The following is a 16107-nucleotide window of genomic DNA, read 5'->3' as shown; positions in this document are numbered from 1 at the left end:
GGGGGGATGAACTGGGGTGAGATGGATGGATGGATGGATGGATGGATGGATGGATGGATGGATGATGGACGGATGATGGATGATGGATGGATGGATGATGGATGGATGATGGATGGATGGATGATGGATGATGGATGGATGATGGATGGATGGATGGATGGATGGATGATGGATGGATGGATGATGGATGGATGATGGATGGATGGATGATGGATGGATAGATGATGGATGGATGATGGATGGATGATGGATGGATGGATGATGGATGGATGGATGATGGATGGATGGATGGATGGATGGATGATGGATGATGGATGGATGGATGATGGATGGATGGATGGATGATGGATGGATGGATGATGGATGGATGGATGGATGGATGGATGGATGATGGATGGATGGATGATGGATGGATGATGGATGGATGGATGATGGATGATGGATGGATGGATGGATGGATGGATGGATGGATGGATGGATGGATGATGGATGATGGATGATGGATGGATGGATGGATGGATGGATGGATGGATGGATGATGGATGATGGATGGATGATGGATGATGGATACTCCAAGGCAGGAGGGATGATCTGGGACAGGATGGATGCTCCCAGGAGAGATGGATAGTCCAAGGTGGGATGGATGCTCCGGGTGGGATGGATATTCCAGGTGGGATGGATACCCCAGGACAGGCCGGATGCTCCGGTGGGACTTGGCTCCCCTCACCTTTCCCGGCTCTCTCCCCACTCCACATCCGGAGCTTCACCCACAATTCCAGAATCCAGTCCCAGAATCCTGGATCTCTGCGATTCCCGGAATCCCAGATCCCGGATCTCTGCCTGTCCGGGATCAGGATCCTGGTGCCACCTGGGGTGGGGGAGCACCGCGGTCCCTGTCCCCTGCCATTAATTATCGCCATTATTATCAATATTAATTATCGGAATTATTTTGACCACAGGGCGGGGGGAGGTCCCTGGGTGTCCCTGGGTGTCCCTGGGTGTCCCTGGGTGTCCCTGGGTGTCCCTGTCCCCACCCCCAACTGGGAATTTTGTACATAAAACGGGAAGAATTCCCAACAATTCCCCCTTTTCCCCCATCGGGGGTGGCTCGTGTCCCTCCCCTCCGTGTCTGTCCCCTCTCGGTGTCACCGCGTGTCCCCCCCGCCCCGGGCTGGGGGGTGACCCTTGGGGACAATGTCCCCCTCGCGGAGGTGGCGCAGGGCGTGGCCGGGGGCCCGAATGGGAATTAAAGACCTCGTGGAAAAGCCGGGACTCCCGGGATTTGTCACTCCCGGAATGGTGACACCCGTGTCACCCCGCTGTCCCCACGGCGGTGATGTCCCCACCCCCAGCCTCGGGAATCCCGGGAATGCTCCAAGGCGCGAGCTGCCCCTGCCCCGTGTCCCCTCCCCGCCCCCGGTCCCCTCCAGCTGCGGTGTCACCTCCTGTCACCTCCCCCCGCCCCCGCGCGCCGGGATGAGCGCAGGAGGAGCTGGAATTAATTGCGTTAATCAAGAAAGGTTAATGAGGAGGTGGCGGTGCCAGCGCGGGGGGGGGAGGTGGCACAGCTGGCAGCGGCACGGGGACGGCGACACGGAGCGGGGACACCGAGCGGCGACACGGGGGTGGCAGCGCGGCTGGGGACACCGCGTGACCCCCGTGGGGACGGGGGTGACACCGTGACCGGCCGGGGGTGGTGGCACGGGGGGTGGGGACATGTGGTGGGGACAGTCCCAGGTGTTGGGGACACACAGATAGCACACGGGGACCCGGAGGTGGTGGGGACATGGTGGGGATGTGCTCATGTTGGGGACAGGCGGTAACAAGCATGGCACTTGTCATGGGGACACTCAAGTGCTGGGAACTTGTTCAGGTGTTGGGGACACGTGTGACACGCTGTGGGGACACGCTCAGGACTTGGGGACAGTCACATGTGGTGGGGGCACACACAGGTGGTGGGGACACACAGGTGGCACACGTTGAGGGGACACACAGGTGTTGGGGACATGCACAGGTGTTGGGGACACACGTGGCACACGTTGAGGGGACACAGGTGGGATGCGTTGAGGGGACACACAGGTGTGGCACACGTTAAGGGGACACACAGGTAGCACATGTTGGGGACACACACAGGTGTTGGGGACATGCAGGTGGCACATGCCATGGGGACACTCCTAGATGTTGGGGACATGCATGGGTGGGGAGATGCACATGGTACAGGTGTTGGGGACACTCCCAGGTGTTGGGGACACTCCCAGATGTTGGGGACAGTCACAGGTGGGGACACGCAGGTGGCACATGCTGTGGGGACACTGCCAGGTGTTGGGGACACGCAGGTGGCACACAGTTACAGGTGTTGGGGACACACTCAGATGTTGGGGACACGCATGTGGCATGTGCCATGGAGACAGTCCCAGGTGTTGGGGACACACAGGTGGCACATGCTGTGGGGACACTGCCAGGTGTTGGGGACACACGTGTGGCCCAGGTGTTGAGGACACACGGGTGGCACATGTTGAGGGGACACTCACAGGTGTTGGGGACAGCCACAGGTGTTGGGGACATGCAGATGGCCCAGGTGTTGGGGACATCTCAGGGGACCGGCCATGGGGACACTCATGCTGGGGACACTCACAGAGCTTGGGGACACGCACCTGGCACCGGGATTGGGGACACACACGGGGATTGGGGATGTGCTCTGGGACTGGGGACATGCAGCTGGCACTGGGATTGGGGACACACACTGGGACTGGGGACGCTCACAGGGTTTGGGGACGCTCACAGGGTTTGGAGACACACACCTGGCACTGGGACTGGGGACACGCTCCTGGCACTGGCACTGGGGACACGCTTCTGGCACTGGCACTGGGGACACGCTCCTGGCACTGGGATTGGGGACACGCTCCTGGCACTGGGATTGGGGACATGCTCCTGGCACTGGGATTGGGGACACGCTCCTGGCACCGGGATTGGGGACACGCTCCTGGCACTGGGATTGGGGACACGCTCCTGGCACTGGCACTGGGGACACACTCCTGGCACTGGGATTGGGGACACGCTCCTGGCACTGGGACTGGGGACACACACTGGGACTGGGGACACTCACAGGGTTTGGGGATGCTCACAGGGTTTGGAGACACACACCTGGCACTGGGACTGGGGACACGCTCCTGGCACTGTCACTGGGGACACGCTCCTGGCACTGGGACTGGGGACACGCTCCTGGCACCGGGATTAGGGACACGCTCCTGGCACCGGGATTGGGGACACGCTCCTGGCACTGGGATTGGGGACACGCTCCGCTGGCCCTTCCCATTCCCATGGGTGCCCTTGACTTTGACCTCTCCCAGATCCCAAATATCCCCCAAATCCGGCAGGTCCTGGGTTTGGGGTTGTGGTCCATCCTGGGATTTGGGGCCGGGAAAAATGGGAAGGGATAAACCCAGAGAAGGAAAAATGGGAATGGGATAAACGCAAGGAGGGAAAACGGGAATGGGGTTGGATAAACCCAAAGAGGGAAAAATGGGAATGGGATAAACGCAAGGAGGGAAAACAGGAATGGGGTTGGATAAACCCTGAGAGGGGAAAAATGAGAATGGGATAAATGCAAGGAGAGAAAAGCGGGAATGGGGTTGGATAAACCCAAAGAGGGAAAACGGGAATGGGGTTGGATAAACCCCGAGAGGGAAAAGCGGGAATGGGATAAACGCAAGGAGGGAAAAGCGGGAATGGGATAAACGCAAGGAGGGAAAACGGGAATGGGGTCAGATAAACCCCAAGAGGGAAAAGCGGGAATGAGGGGATGGGATCAGGGGGAAAACAGGGAAAAGGGGGATCCGGATCCCATCCCACTTTGGGGCGGGATCTCCCGGAGCCGCTTTCTGGGAAGGACCAGGGCTGGAAAGAATTCCCAAAAATAGCCGGGGGCGGGGCCATTCCCAGCTGTTCCCACCGGGAATGCGAATCCCATAAAGGGGGGTGGGGACCCCGAAATCCCCCTGGGGACACAAAAAGGGGCCTGGGAACCCCAAATTCCCATCCCAGGGAAAACGGAGGGAATGGGGATCCCAGAATTTCCTCCCTAGGGACAACTGGGGCTGTCGGGACCCCAAAATCCCTCCGATGTCCCCAAAGGGGGATGGGGACCCCAAAATTCCTGCTTTGGGGAACAATGGGGGGAGTTGGGAACCCCAAAATCCCTCCCGATGTCACCAAAGTGGGGGTGAGGACCCCAAAATTCCTGATTTGGGGAAAATGGGGAGTTGGGGACCCCCAAATCCCTCTGATGTCCCCAAAGGGGGATGGGGACCCCAAAAATTCCCTTTCTGGGGACAACGGAGGGGTGGGGACCCCAAAATCCCCCTGATAGCCCCAAAGAGAGGGTGAAGATCCCAAAATTCCTGCTTTGGGGAACAATGGGGAGTTTGGGACCCCCAAATCCCTCCGAATGTCCCCAAAGAGGGGCTGGGACCCCAAAATCCCCCCCAATATCCCCAAAGAGTGGGTGGGGACCCCAAGATTCCCTTTCTCTGGACAAGGGGGAGTTGGGGACCCCAAAATCCCTCCCGATATCCCCAAAGAGGAGGGGACGAAGATCCCAAAATTCCCTCTTTGGGGACAATTTGAGGCTGCAAGGACCCCCAAATCCCTCCAGATGTCCCCAAAGGAGGGGGTGAGGACCCCAAAATTCCCGCTTTGGGGACAATGGGGGAGTTGGGAACCCCAAAATCCCTCTGATGTCCTTAAAGGGGGATGGGGACCCCAAAATTCTCTTCCTGGGAACAATGGGGGGGGGGGGGTGGGGACCCCAAAATTCCCCTGATATCCCCAAAGAGGAGGGGATGAAGATCCCAAAACTCCCTCTTTGGAGACAATTTGGGGCTGTAGGGACCCCAAAATCCCTCCCGATGTCCCCAAAGGAGGGGGTGAGGACCCCAAAATTCCTGCTTTGGGGACAATGTGGGGGGCGGGAACCCCAAAATTCCCGCTTTGGGGGCAATGTGGGGGGCGGGAACCCCAAAATTCCCGCTTTGGGGACAATTTGGGGCTGCAGGGACCCCAAAACCCCACCCGATGTCCCCAAGGGGGGGGTGGCGCTCCAACCCCGCCCCTCCCCCACTCCCGGGGCCGCGTCCCTTTAAGGGAGGCGGAGCCCAAAGGGGGGGAGGGGGGGAAATCCCGGGATTTTTTTTTTTTGGGAAGCGGTGGGGGGGGGGATGCAGAGGGGTGGGGGAGGGGACGATGCTCCGCGTCTTCGTCCTGCGGGCCGAAAATGTCCTCACAGGCGACAGCGACATCAGCGACACCTACTGCTCCTCCACATTCCAAGGTGGGAAAGCTCCCGAGGGGGACAAAAAAAACCCCAACGGGATTTGGGAAAATTTTGGGGGATTTTGGGGGAATTTTGAGTGGGGGGGAGGGAGAAATCGACCACGCCCGATCCTAAAAGTTGGGATGGGGCTGGAAGGGCTGCGGGTCCCCCCCCCGCCCCGCCACCCCCGTCCCCGTTTTTGGTGTCGCCTCCCCATTCCAAAGTGTGAATTCCTCGGGAGGGAACAGAAAAAAACCCCGGGATTTGGGAGAATTTTGGGGGATTTGAAGGGGATTTTGGCCGCCCTGAAGGTTGGGATGGGGTTGGCAGCGCCGCCGCTCCTCGCTGTCCCCGTTGTCGCCGCCACCCACCTTTGGTGTCCCCTCCCTATTCCAGAAACTCCAGAGGAGAGGGGGGGAAAAATTTTTTAAAAAACGGGATTTAGAGGAATTTTGGGATTTTTTTGGAAGGAATCTTGGCCCGAAAATTTGGGATGGGGTTGGAAGAGCCGCGGGTCCTCCCTGGTGGCATTTGGGGACCCCCCTAAAGCCCCCCCCGCTCCCCCGAGCGGCGCCGCGGATATTTTGGGATTTTCCGTGCGGGAGGGGGGAAGGGGGACGATCCCAAATTTGGGAATAACGGGAATCGTGTCCCTTTCCCGGGGTCCTTTCGCGGTGTCACCGCTGGGGGACAAAAGTGACATTGGGGGGGGGTGGGGGGGGGACACACAAAGGGCGGTGACGTCACGGCTTGATTGGGATGTTTTTATTTTAAGGAAAAGCGGGATTTGTTATTTTTGGGATATCTTGGGTGAGGGAGCGCTCCTGGTTTTTCATGGAATTCTGCCGGTGTGGGTGTGGCATTCCCGGTGTTCTGCTGGTGCCGCTCATCCCGAATTCCCAGGTTTTTGGCAGTTTGGTGTTCCCGGGATTGTGGCATTCCCGAATCCTGGCATCGCTGAGCTGGGGCCTTGTAGGATCCCGAAATTCCCAGGCATTTTTTTTTTTTTCCCCCCATCCCTGGGGTTCCCAGCATTCCCAAATCCCGGCGTTTGGGGGATCCTTGGGGTTCCCAGAATTCCTGGATCCCGATGTTTTGATTTCTCATCCCTGGGAATTGTGGGATCCCTGGATCCCGGGGATTTATTCCCAGCATTCCCAAATCCCGGTGTTTGGGCTTCCTGGGGGTTTCCAGCATTCCCGGGATCCGATCATTCCCCATCCCTTGGATTTGCAGCATTCCCAGATCCCTGTGCTGGGTCATCCTCAGGCCTCGCAGCATCCCTGAATCCCAGGGATTTCTTCCCCATCCCTGAGGCTCCCAGCATTCCCAAATCCCAGTGCCAGTTTATCCCTGGGGTTTCCGGAATTCTTGAATTCCCGATGATTTAATTCCCCATCCTTGGGAATTGCGGGATCCCCGGATCCCAGGGATTTCTTCTCCATCCCCGGGGTTCACAGCATTCCCAAATCCCGGTGTTTGGGCATCCTGGATATTCCCAGCATTCCTGGCTCCCAAGGATTTCATTTCCCGCCTCTGATTCCCTGGATCCGGTGATTGATTCCCCATCCCTGGGATTTGCGGATTCCCTGGATCCCGCTCCCGGGGTATCCTTGGAACTTGGAGCATCCCTGAATCCCAGGAATTTATTCCCTGTCCCTGAGCTTCCCAGCATTCTCAAATCCCGGTTTTGGAGTTTTCCCGGATTCGGGATGGTGTTCGGCCATCCCTGGGTTTTCCAGCATTCCTGGAATCCCAGGGATCTATTCCCCATCCCGGGGTTTCCCAGCATTCCCAAATCCCTGGGAATTCCAGCCTCCCCGAATCCCAGGGATTTATTCCCAGCTCCCGCCCTTCCCATCTCCCCCCAATCCCAGCTCTCCTTCCCACCATCCCGGTTTTTTCCCAGCCTCTCCAGGGGCGTTCCCACGCCGGGAAGGGCCGGACCGGGAAAAGGGGGTGGGAATGGGACATGGGAGCGGATCCTTATCCCGGCTTTCCCGATCCCGGCTTTCCCGATCCCGGCTTTCCCGATCCCGGCTTTCCCGATCCCGGCCATGCTCCGCTGCCTCCTCCAAAGGGCTTCCCAACTTCCCAACCTGGAAAAGCGGGATAAACAAAGCGATCCCGTGGCCAGCCTGACATTCCGAGGTGAGGGAATCCCGATTTCTTTTTTTTTTATTCAATTATTTGGGAAGGAAGAGGGGTTTGGAATATTTTTGCCCGCTTTGGAAGCAGCTCCCAGGAAAATCTGGGATCTGGGAAGCTCCTTGGAAAATCCTTCCCTTTGCCGCTTTTATTTCCCTGATCCCAAAGTTTTTAAATCCACGCTGGAATATCCCCGGGAATTCCGTCCCTTTAAATCCTTGAATTCTGGATTGGGATGGATGCGAATAATCCCACAAGGAGCGGGGGTTATCCCATTCCCGAGGAATGGATTTCCTGGGAAAACGGAGGGGTTTGAACTCCCAAAATTCCCAAAATTCAGGATGGCGCCGCCCTGGGATTTTCCTGGAGTTCGAAAAAAATGAGGACAAAAATCCCATTTTTAACAAAAATGAAGGAAAAGGCCGAGCGGCTCCCGATCCAGGTTTTCCGTTTGGGATGGGGGTGCTGCCGATCCCATTCCCACCGGGATCCCTCTGGAGAATCCCGGCAGCTCCGTTTTCCATGGAATCCTCATCCAGGGCAATTCCAGGGCTCTGAATCCCGGGGGAAAAAAACACCCCCAAAAATCAGGAATGGGATGGGAATGAATCTCTGGATGAGGAAAAACAGCGGGATGAGTTTTCCGTATTCCCAGAGCCGGGAATTTCGGCTCTTCCCAATCCCAAACAGGGAAGGAGTCGCTGAGCGGTGCGAGAAGAGCAGAAAACCGGGAATATCTGGAATATCCCGGAGTCTCCCGGGATTTGAGTCACCTCCATTGTTTGGCCTTTTCCTTTTCCTCTTCCCGCGGGGGTCCCTCCCTTGGGATGCGGCGACATTCCAGGAGGGATGAGGGGGGCGTGGCTCTGGCAAGGGGGTGGGGAGGGATGGAGAATTCCCAGGATCGGGAATGTTGGATTTGGGGGAATCCCGGGATTCCCCATCATGCGGCTTTTTGAGGAAACTGAGGCACAACCTCGAGGTTTGGGAAAGGAGGGAATTCAATGTTTGGGATCTCCCCTGGCTCTTCCCGCCCACCCCGAATTCCCAATCCCTGGAAACCTTTGGATGCTCCTGGGGAAACTGAGGCAGAGCAAGGAAGGGATTCCATGGGATTTTCCAGAGCGTTTTCCATTCTGGAAGTGTTGGGGCTCCAAGGGGGATCCCGGATCCAATCTCTGCATTCCCAGCCCTGCTTGGGAACAGGGAATGGGGCTGGATCCTGATCCTGGGAATTGTGGGAATCCCTGGAAGCTCAGCCACCTCTGGGAGCAGGGAACGGGATTCAATCATTTTCCTAGGAATTCTTGGAAGTTCAGCTCCAGCTGGGAGCAGGGAACAGAGGCTGATCCAGGGAATTTTGGGAATCCCTGGCAGCTCAGCCCCAGAGTTTCATTCCGGGATCCTGATCCCTGGGAAGCTCCCGATCCCCAGGAAGATCCCAATCCTGGTTTTTCTCCTTCCAGGTGTCAAGAAGAGGACAAAGGTCATCAAGAACAACGTCAATCCTGTCTGGAATGAGGTGAGAATTCCCAGTCCCTGGATTTCAACCCTGTTCCCAGAAAACGGCCCCGAGCTCAGGGGATTCCCTGGAGCTTCCTCCCCATGGAAAACTCAGGATCATTCCCTGTCTGCTCCAGAATTCCAGGCAGAATTCCAATCTCTTCCCTCTTCCATCAAGGTCCTATCCGGACTCGGTTACAAGGAATTTCTATGGAATGGGAATTTTTCCAGCACCTTTTCCCTTCCAACCCTGTCCTTGTGCTCCCATGGGCCAAAATTCAAAAAAAACAGAAATAAAAATAGGGAACTTGGTGGGAAAACGGGCACGGATTTGGGGCTGGAACAGCTCCTGGGATTTGCTCCTTCCCAGCAATCCATGGCCAAGGAAAACTTTTTCCAGAGGCAACTTTTCCCGGTGGATTTGCCGGGAAATTTGACTTTGGGAATGCCGTGGTTCCGGAGGGTTTTGAGACTTGGGTTTCCCACTTCCAGGTGCTGATCCCGACCTCTCCCTCTTCTTTTTCCCCCAGGGATTCGAGTGGGATCTGAAGGGAATCCCGCTGGATCCCGATGCCGAGCTCACCGTGGTGGTCAAGGACCATGAAACCGTGGGAAGAAACAGGTGGGGAAAAATTCCGGAGCCGGACACCACCCCCTCTCCCTTTTCCCAATCCCGGGGTTCACCCGGCTCTTCCCGGACTCCGTGGATTCCCGCTGTGGGAGCGGGGGAGGCCGTGGGAGGCCGGAGCCGCATTTTTGGGCTGCTTTGCTCGGAATCCGAGGGGAAATTCCAGCGTTGGAAGGTCGGGAATACACAGGGGGGTCGTTGTTTGGGGATGGACACTTTGGACACTTGGCCGGGATTTGGGAAGCGCTGCCAAGATCATTCCCAAGGCGCCGGCAGTGCCGGGAAGGGCGGTGGGAGCGGAGCCTCCGGTTTCCTTCCTCCGGCTGATCCCGGTGCCCCCCATTCCAGGGGTTCCCCATGGATCGGGGGCTCCTGTTGGGTGAGGAATGCCGGGATTCCGGTGATTCCAGGCCTTTCCCGGCTCCACGGGGTGCGAGAGCTGCTTGGAAAAGGGAAAAAACAGAGGAAGGGATTTATTTTTAGGGATAGGAGCTTGGGAATGAGGCCTGGGCAGGAAGGATCCCGATTCCAGGGCTGGAGCCGAGGCTGGAATTGCTGCCGGGCTGAAATCCAAAGGAGCTGGAATTTGGGGCTGCTCCAACTCTTGGGTGCCCATAAATAGCCACGGGAAAACGGGAGGAGGGTCCTGGATCCTGGAGCAGGAAGATTCCGACTGACACCTCCCACTGTCCCAGGCAGATCCAACCCGGCCTTGGGCGCTCCCAGGGATCCAGGGACAGCCCCAGCAAATGTGGGAATTGCAGCCCAGGCAGGAATTCCTTGCCAAGATCCCAGCCCAATCTCCCCTTTCCCACTGGAAGCCATTCCCTGGCTCCTGGCCCTGCAGCCCTTGGCCCCAGTCCCTCTCCAGCTCTCCTGGAGCCCCTGCAGGGACTCTCAGCATTCCCTGCATTTTGCCCTTCTCCAGGGGAACATTCCCAGACTCCCATCCGTGGCTCAGGAATGGTTCGGATGCCCTTGGATCAGCCCTGAGCCCTCTCCCTGTTTCCTGCAGGTTTTTGGGAGAATCCCGGGTGCCGCTCCGGGATGTTCTGGGCACTCCCAGCCTGGCGGCCTCGTTCAGCCTCCCCCTGCTGGACTCGCGCAAGGAGAGCACCGGGGTGAGGGCCTGGCAACCAGTTCGGACCAGTTTGGGACCAGTTTGGACCAGTTTGGGACCAGTTTGGAACACTTGGGGCTCCCAGTTTGGGACCGGTTGGGGTTCCCAGTTTGGACCAGTTGGGGCCCCTGGTTTGGGACCGGTTGTGGCTCCCACTTTGGGACCAGTTGTGGCTCCCAGATTGGACCAGTTTGGGCTCCCAGTCTGGGATCAGTTTGGGTCCGGCTGGGGTTCCCAGTTTGGACCAGATGGGGCTCCTGGTTTGGGACTGGTTGTGGCTCCCGGTCTGGGACCAGTTTGGGACCACTTGAGGCTCCCAGTTTGGACCAGTTGGGATTTCCAGTTTGAGACCAGTTGGGGCTCCCATTTTGGGACCAGTATGAGCCATGGCAAACCAATTGTGGCTCCCAGTTTGGACCAGTTGTGGCTCCCAGTTTGGGCTCCCAGTTTGGGCTCCCAGTTTGGGCTCCCAGTTTGGACCAGTTGGGGTTCCCAGTTTGGAACCAGTCTGAATCCCTTCTGTCCCAGTCTGATCCCAGTCTGAGCCTGTCCCTCCCAGTTCAATCCCAGTTTGAATCCCTTCCCTCCCAGTTCAATCCCAGTCTGAGCCTGTCCCTCACAGTTTGATCCCAGCTCTCCCATCCCAGCCTCTCTGACACTCATTCCCTGTTTTCCAGGCTTCCCTGTTCCTGCAGGTGTCCTACATCCCCCCTCCAGGCGCTATCCCGCTTTTCCCGCCTCCGGCCCCTCCGGAGCCGGCCCCGGCTGCTGCCGAGCTGGACACGGTCACCGGTAACCACAACCCCTTCCCATCCCGGATTTTGGAATCCAAACCCATTCCCAAATCCCACATTTCCCTTCTCCTGCCGGGCAGAGACGGCCGGAGAGGAGGACACGGAAGATCCGGAGGCCACGGGGGACACGGAGCCCTCGGCATCCTCGGGAGCACCTGGCTCGGAGGCACCCTCATTCCCAAAGAAACCGCCCGGGAATCACATCCAGGGGGTGAAGAGGAGGAGGAGGAGCTCTCCCAAAAAACCGTTATCCAACAAACCGCAGGACTTCCAGGTGGGATGAGGTGTTCCCATCAAATCCTGCAGGTTGTCCTGGAGATTCCTTGTCCTCCATCCTGTGGGATGATCCTGCTGGTTCCTTGTCCTCCGTCCCATCCCAAATCCCAGTGATTCCCTGTTTTCCATCCCATCCCAGATCCCGGTGATTCCCTGCTTTCCACCCATGGGATGATCCTGGTGATTCATTCTCCTCCATCCCATGGGATGATCTCAGTGATTCCCATCCTGATGATTCCTCATTCTCCATCCCATGGGATGATCCCAGTGGTTCTTTGCCTTCCATCCCATCCCAGATCCTGGTGATTCCCTGTCCTCCATCCCATGGGATGATCCCGGTGATTCCCTGTCCTCCATCCCATGGGATGATCCTGGTGATTCATTCTCCTCCATCCCATGGGATGATCCCGGTGATTCCCATCCCGCTAATTCCCTGTCCTCCATCCCATCCCAGATCCGGGTGAGGGTCATCGAGGCCCGGCAGCTTCCCGGGATCCAGATCCGGCCGGTGGTGAAGGTGACGGTGGCTGGACAAACGCGGAGAACGCGGATCCGGAAAGGGAACAGCCCCTTCTTCGATGAGGTCAGCGGGAATTCCCGCTCCAACGATTCCTGGGATGTGGGAATGAGCTCCAGGGGGAAACTGGGATAACTCATCCTCATCCCGGTTTTCCACAGACTTTTTTCTTCAATGTTTTCGACTCCCCGTCGGAGCTGTTCGATGCTCCCATTTTCCTCACAGTGAGTGTTGAGAAAACCTGGAATTCTCCCCTTTCCTGAACAGGAAAAACCCCCTGTTCACCAGGATCCCCCATCCCGGCAGGATTTGGGTCGGATTCCCTGTTTTCCCTCATTTTCAGGTCGTGGATTCTCGATCGTTCCGCACGGATTCGGTGATCGGGGAATTCCGGGTAAGATCAGATCCCCTTTTCCCGGCGTTTCCCGCTCTGGATGAACTCTGGAATCTCCTTTTCCTTTAATCCCGCAGATGGATGTGGAGACCGTTTACTCCGAGCCAAGTGAGCCTCGGGAAACTCCTTCATTTTTTTCGGGAAATGCGCCCACGCATCCCAACTCTTCCCTAGAGGAACCCCGTATCCACGATCCTGGAATCCTGGAATGGTTTGGGTGGGAAGGAACTTTCTGGATCATCCAGTTCCATCCAGGGAAAAATCCCATCCAACCTGGACACTTCCAGGGATGGAGCATCCACAGCTTCTCTGGGAATTCCAAAAAAATTTGGACTCTTCCCTGATCCCTTTCTTTGGAAAGGAACTGAAATATTCCCTTATCCCATTCCATGATTTTCATCCAGGAACGTCCCTGACCTCCCTGCATATCCGGGGACTAATTCCCGGTTTCCCACGTTTTCCCGCAGAACACGCTTTCCGCAGGAAGTGGCTGCTCCTCTCGGATCCGGAGGATTTTTCCGCAGGAGCCAAGGGCTACCTGAAGGTCAGCGCCTGCGTGTTGGGGCCTGGAGACGAAGCTCCTGTGAGTATTCCAGCTGGGAATGGGGGGATATTCCAGCCCTGGGATATTCCAGCCCTGGGATATTCCAGCCCTGGGATATTCCAGCCCTGGGATATTCCAGTCCTGGGATATTCCAGCCCTGGGATATTCCAGCCAACATCCACCAATCCCCACAACCATTCCCAGGGAAGCCACAGCTTGGATCTTCCCCATTTTGAGGGAAAAGTGCTGCATTTTCTTATGGAATCATGGAATGGTTTGGAGGGGACTTAAATCCCACCCATTCCCACCCAGGCACAGCTCCCACCATCCCAGGTGGATCCAAGTCCATCCCAACCTGGCCTTGGGCACTGCCAGGGATCCAGGGGCAGCCATGGGAAATGTGGGAATTGCAGCCCAGGCAGGAATTCCTTGCCAAGATCCCAGCCCAATCTCCCCTTTCCCACTGGAAGCCATTCCCTGGCTCCTGGCCCTGCAGCCCTTGGCCCCAGTCCCTCTCCAGCTCTCCTGGAGCCCCTGCAGGGACTCTCAGCATTCCCTGCATTTTGCCCTTCTCCAGGGGAACATTCCCAGCTCTCCCAGAGCTGAGGACCTCCAGAATCCTGGAATGGTTTGAGTTTGGATCCATCCCATCCCATTCCATGTTGAGGACCCCTCCCACTATCCCAGGTCACTCCACACCCCCTCCAGCCTCACCTTGAACGCTCCCAGGAACGGCAAATCCACCCAGCCTCTCTCATTTGGGATTTTCCTGCTCATTCCTGAATCCGGGGTGACTTTTCCCGTTGTCCTCTTCCCGCAGCTGGAGAAGAAGGAGTCGGCCGAGGACAAGGAGGACATCGAGGCCAATCTGCTGCGCCCCACTGGGGTCACCCTCAGGGGGGCCCAGTTCTGCCTCAAGATCTTCAAAGCCGAGGATTTGCCCCAGAGTAGGTTTTTCCTTTGGATCCCTCGGAATTGCGACATTCCAGGCGGGAATTACGGCCTGGAGAAGGGAAAGATCCGTTTCTCAATCCAAGGATATCGGGCGGTTTTATGGGAGAGGTTTCTTACCGCTCCAAACTGGTTTTATCCCCCTGCTTTTCCCGCCTGGAGAGCGTCTCCCCCATGGGAATGCTCATCCCCAGCTGGGACCCTCCGGATGCCGCGGAATTCCATGGATTTTGGCATCTCCCTCTTTTCCCAGTGGATGACGCCGTCATGGACAACGTCCGGCAGATCTTCGGCTTCGAGAGCAACAAGAAGAACCTAGTGGATCCCTTCGTGGAAGTCAGCTTTGCCGGGAAAACGGTCAGTGGAGCGGGATCCGCCGGGATCCTGGGAATGGCAGCGGGAGGAAGCCGGGATTGGGATGGCAGTGCGGTGTTCCCGGGGATGGGATAACAGCAGGATGATCCTGGGATTGGGAATGGCGGTGGGATGATCTCTCATGGTCCTCAGGGTTGGGATGGCAGCGGGACATTCCCACCCAGATCTTTGGGATTGGGATTTCAGTGAGATCCAGAGACCTCCTGGGTCTCTGGGATTGGGATTTCAGTGGGATGTCCTTAGGGATGGAATGGCAGCCGGACATTCCCACCCAGATTTTTGGGATTGGGATTTCAATGGGATGTCTTTGGGATTGGGAATGGCAGTGGGACATTCCCACCCAGATTTTTGGGATTGGGATTTCAGTGGGATGTCCTTGGAGCTGGAATGGCAGCGGGAGGGTCCCCAGGAATTTGGGATTGGGAATGGCAGTGGGACATTCCCACCCAGATCTTTGGGATTGGGATGGCACCAGGATATCCTCAGGGCTGGGATGGCAGTGGGACATTCCCTGTGGATCCCCAAGCCTGGACCTGGAATGAGGAGATTTGGTCTTTTAATGGAGGAATTCGGTCCTGGAATGGGGAAATTTGCTCCTGGAATGGGGCAAACGTGATCCTACTGATCCCAAGGTGGGAAGAGACCTGGGAAATCCAAAACATATTGTGCTGGGGGGCTTAGGAACCCCATGGAATGGAGGGTGGATTTTAGGGAATCTGAGACTGGATTTTAGGGAATTTGAGACTGGATTTGGGGCAACGTGAACCTCAGCTTTTGGGAATCCAAGGCTGGATTTTAAGGAATCTGAGGTTTCCCAACTCCATGAACTGCACCAGCAGCCGCTTTCTTGGGACAACACCAACTTTTCCCTCTTCCCATCCCTCCATTCCAGCTGTACTCCCGGATCCTGGAGAAAAACGCCAACCCCCAGTGGAACCAGTGCCTGACGCTGCCGGCCATGGTGAGCGCAGGTGTCCCCAAGGTCCCCTCACGGTGTCCCCGAGGTCCCCTCCCGCCGTCCCCAGTGCCACTCACCCTCTTCCCGTATCCCTTTTCCCAGTTCCCTTCCATGTGCGAGCGGATGAGGATCCGTGTGACCGACTGGTGAGCGGGGAAGGGCATTCCCAGTGGAATTCCCAGTGCCCGGAGCAGAGGGAAGGGCATGGGGACATCCCCCCCACTGCGGTCCCCAAAGTGACGATGTCACCTCGCAGGGACCGTCTGACGCACAATGACGTCATCGGCACCGCTTTCCTCGGAATGTCCAAGATTTCGGCCCCCGGAGGGGAGCTGGAGGGTAAGGGCGGGAAGCGGGCCGGGATTTGGGATGCATGGCCTTGGAGGAGCTGCATGGCATGGCTGGAGGTTGGTGGTGGCTTTGGGGACGTCACAGCTGTCACCGTCCCCTCCTGGGGACGTGCAATGGGGTCACTCCAGGCCGTGCCCCATTCTTGGATGTCTCCAACCCCTCAGGATTTTTGGGATTGGGTGGATTCTTGGGAATGGGGCATGGAGGATGCAGGCCCGTGGGTGCTGGAGGTTGGTG

The 16107-nt window shown here is 57.4% G+C and overlaps 1 protein-coding gene across 19 annotated transcripts in view; it reads left to right on the top strand.

Moving 5' to 3' along the window:
• The first annotated feature begins 5202 nt into the window (after window positions 1-5202).
• The window catches only part of DYSF (dysferlin), a 74085-nt gene continuing 63180 nt past the window's right edge, over window positions 5203-16107 (top strand). For 6 of the 19 annotated variants that reach the window (XM_086887934.1, XM_086887932.1, XM_086887929.1 and 3 more), the window contains exons 1-16: window positions 5203-5329; window positions 8926-8981; window positions 9493-9584; window positions 10606-10711; window positions 11388-11502; window positions 11585-11778; window positions 12235-12363; window positions 12459-12521; window positions 12641-12691; window positions 12769-12799; window positions 13159-13274; window positions 14056-14182; window positions 14440-14543; window positions 15454-15522; window positions 15622-15665; window positions 15776-15858. In XM_086887934.1, coding sequence (XP_086744060.1) covers window positions 5242-5329; window positions 8926-8981; window positions 9493-9584; window positions 10606-10711; window positions 11388-11502; window positions 11585-11778; window positions 12235-12363; window positions 12459-12521; window positions 12641-12691; window positions 12769-12799; window positions 13159-13274; window positions 14056-14182; window positions 14440-14543; window positions 15454-15522; window positions 15622-15665; window positions 15776-15858 — 1468 coding nt within the window. In that variant the 5' untranslated portion in view covers window positions 5203-5241. Of the gene's footprint in view, window positions 5330-7267; window positions 7463-8925; window positions 8982-9492; window positions 9585-10605; window positions 10712-11387; window positions 11503-11584; window positions 11779-12234; window positions 12364-12458; window positions 12522-12640; window positions 12692-12768; window positions 12800-13158; window positions 13275-14055; window positions 14183-14439; window positions 14544-15453; window positions 15523-15621; window positions 15666-15775; window positions 15859-16107 lie in introns of those variants that run through there. The other 13 variants (XM_086887926.1, XM_086887921.1, XM_086887919.1 and 10 more) reach the window with 6 other exon arrangements.

Source organism: Cyanistes caeruleus, chromosome 5 (genome assembly GCF_971803275.1).
Source record: "Cyanistes caeruleus chromosome 5, bCyaCae1.hap1.1, whole genome shotgun sequence".
Taxonomy (NCBI): Eukaryota; Metazoa; Chordata; class Aves; order Passeriformes; family Paridae; genus Cyanistes; species Cyanistes caeruleus.
This window is presented reverse-complemented; position numbering and strand designations above follow the sequence as displayed.